Here is a 3045-nt window from a genome sequence, read left to right as displayed (position 1 = left end):
ATGTATTAGGCATACCAAAGGTACTATTGCAACGGCTTCCATTAATGATATCGATTTTCTGAAGCCAGTAAAAATGGGCAATCTTATAACTGCTATAGGAAGGCTGACCTTTACTTCCACAAAATCGATGGAAGTTCAGGTTCAAGTTATCGCAGAAGATATCTGGGCTAATAACAGTAATCGATATGTAGCTAGTAGCGCCTTTTATAATTTTGTGGTATTACAAAAGAATGATAAAGTTCCATCATTAATACTAACTAGTGATTACGAAAAGCGATTATTCGAAGAAGGCAGAATACGCTATGAAAATAGGAAAAAAATGTTTAAAAAGAAATAAAATAGCTTTGCCCAGTTGAAGAAAATCTGTTGCCAACGTATCACGGTCACTTCTAGTAAGAATCTGGCCATTCCAATGTTGTCTGCATAATGCTAATGTCAAGTAAAGTTCTTCATACCTGGCTAACTACTCGATACAATATCGTTCAACCACACTGGAATATTCACGATCGCCTGCTAAAAGCTAGTCCAGTTATGTCACCTCTGTACATCAACTTACATCAAACTAATATATTGTACCACAGTTGTATTTGGAAAATTTTCCTAGTATGTTATATTAGAAAGTCTCATCGGAGTTGCGGTATATAATCTCTACTATTCGGACTTACAAAGTTCTACAATCTTACAAAACTTAAATTACTGTAATAGGCCTTATAGATTACATTTTTGCCATGATAGGTTATAAATTTTACATCTAAATCTACCGTATTTACTCATACGTGCTAAGATCTGCTATAAATAATTAATTTATAAATTTGGATCCTTGGAAATTTTCAATTACAATCTAAATGGAAATGTCTCCTTTCTGGCGTAGCGATGTTCTTGGATTACTTTTATAGACGAATAGACATGCATATATTATGTGCACATATTCGATATCGTAAGCAGATAAGTGATATAGTACAAAATTGTACCCGTTTACGTATTATATATGCTATAATTAACGTACCCAATCTACTTTATAAAGAGGTAATGTACGTACACTAGTCAACTCTTCAAAATTTAAAATTAAAATTCACTTTCTTTTTCTGTCGGATACTATGTTGCAATAACTTTCATAGCGAATCCGATATTGTACTGATAGTTTTATATTGTATAGTAAAACTATACAGTTAATATTGCGCACATCCTGAATAATATATCATTTGGGTGTGTTAATCATATCATAATTATTGGAGATACAAGAGAACTTGATCATTAATATGTACAGTTTATGGTACCATATAGCATACTATTCACTGTAATTAATAATAACAATTTTTATTTACTATCGCCAATATTAAAACTGTATTTAATTCAATAAATAATTATATTTATATCATGACCGCAATGTCAAATTCATCATTTAATCATCTCCAAAGTTGTACAGAAATCCATTAAAGCATTACATAACAAAAATTAAATCAAATAGAAAGTCTTTCTTTATATAAAACTATGATATACCGAAGTCATTAAGCTAAGGCAAAAATCGTACTACAACTCGATACTGCAACGAGTACCAGTACCCAAATATGCCTTTATTATAATTAACTAGTGCAAACTCCCGTCGCTTTGCTGACGGTTTACGATAATGTGCTCATTTAACAGATAGTATTACCATTTGTCGTAGACCTGTCAGAGGTTCAGTAACTTTATACCGTGTACTGTGTAGTAGTAGAGTGTATGACATATACTGATATACTGTACATACCGCATTTCTCTAATCTTACAGTAACTCTCCATTTTTAGCTATGTGGAACACTCTTACCCACTCATTCATACTGTACATTTCCACGTTGTTTACTTCGCTTTCGCCTATCAGATCGCTGACTAACTGACATTATCCTGTTAGAAATACTTTTTGTTATATGATATATAGCAATCAAAAATAACCGGGACAGGGGAACTATAGTAGGGTAACACTACGAATTGCAAGAGAGCAATAGAACTAATAGTACCTACTGATGTGTATCAATCACTTATACCTTCTCAATAATATTTACATAAACCCTAGAGATCATTCATTTCTATACCAATTCAAATTTCGTTAAGTAACTTTCATATTAGTAATCGGGACAGGGGAACTACAGTAGGATAACACTACGAATTGTAAGAGAGCAATAGAACTAATAGTACCTACTGATGTGTATCAATCACTTCTACCTTCTCAATAATATTTACATAAACCCTAGAGATCATTCATTTCTATACCAATTCAAATTTCGTTAAGTAACTTTCGTATTAGTATGTTTACTGAATAAGGATGGTTACTATATACGGTATTAATGCTATGTTAAGGTTGGTGAGCGAAACTGTCAAATATACGTTTATGGTCAATTTCTTAATAAAATTAACAGATAGTATTATCATTCGATATTATATATATCCTAGTAATAGTAATATACTGTACTATGCTATATTAAGATTAGTTAATGGTCCAGAGCACATTATGATAACTAATGTATGGTGATGGGCATACCAAGTTAAGATTAGCAGGTACTGTAAGATATCTACAGTGCGGTAGAATGTCCTTCGTACTGTGGTCAATTCTATACCAATCATTATAATGTGTCTAAGGATCGCTGTCGTATGCAAGCAAAGCTTGCTCTGTCGATAACAACCGTTATAAGAAAATTTAACAATCAAAATGGCGGTGTAGAAAACTCTATAAAGATTCTATGTTTATTCAATTTTCATCAGAATATTACATGAAATCAAAATTTAAAGGCCCAGTGGCCACCCTTAGCGATATAACGAATACTATTTTAATAATCAGTACTCTGCAGAAATTACTACCTTAGAGCTATTCCTTTTACATGAAGAAATCTTTAGGTTAAAAGTACTGTAAGAATCTTATACTGACCTATTGAAATGAACCCATAATCAGAGTCATTTAACAGTAGTATAAATACCCCCGCGCTGCTCATTTCAAGGGTGTGTGGCTGGGATAATCGTAGCATCAACATGAAATATGCCTTTACACAGATAGTTAACATATACGCATAACAG

At 32.4% G+C, this 3045-nt stretch overlaps 1 protein-coding gene across 1 annotated transcript; it reads left to right on the top strand.

The window, feature by feature from the left end:
* Positions 1 to 7: 7 nt before the first annotated feature.
* TRIADDRAFT_34799 (uncharacterized protein) lies at positions 8 to 337 on the top strand (the record flags this gene model as incomplete). The annotated part of the gene is made up of 1 exon (XM_002118780.1): positions 8 to 337. A coding segment is annotated over one exon (330 nt), but the record flags the coding sequence as incomplete, so codon positions are not given.
* Positions 338 to 3045: the final 2708 nt, after the last annotated feature.

This window comes from Trichoplax adhaerens, genomic scaffold (assembly GCF_000150275.1).
Source record: "Trichoplax adhaerens TRIADscaffold_1147 genomic scaffold, whole genome shotgun sequence".
NCBI classification, from domain to species: domain Eukaryota; kingdom Metazoa; phylum Placozoa; class Uniplacotomia; order Trichoplacea; family Trichoplacidae; genus Trichoplax; species Trichoplax adhaerens.
Note: the sequence above shows the minus strand (reverse complement) of the source record. Positions and strands in the feature narration are given on the sequence as shown.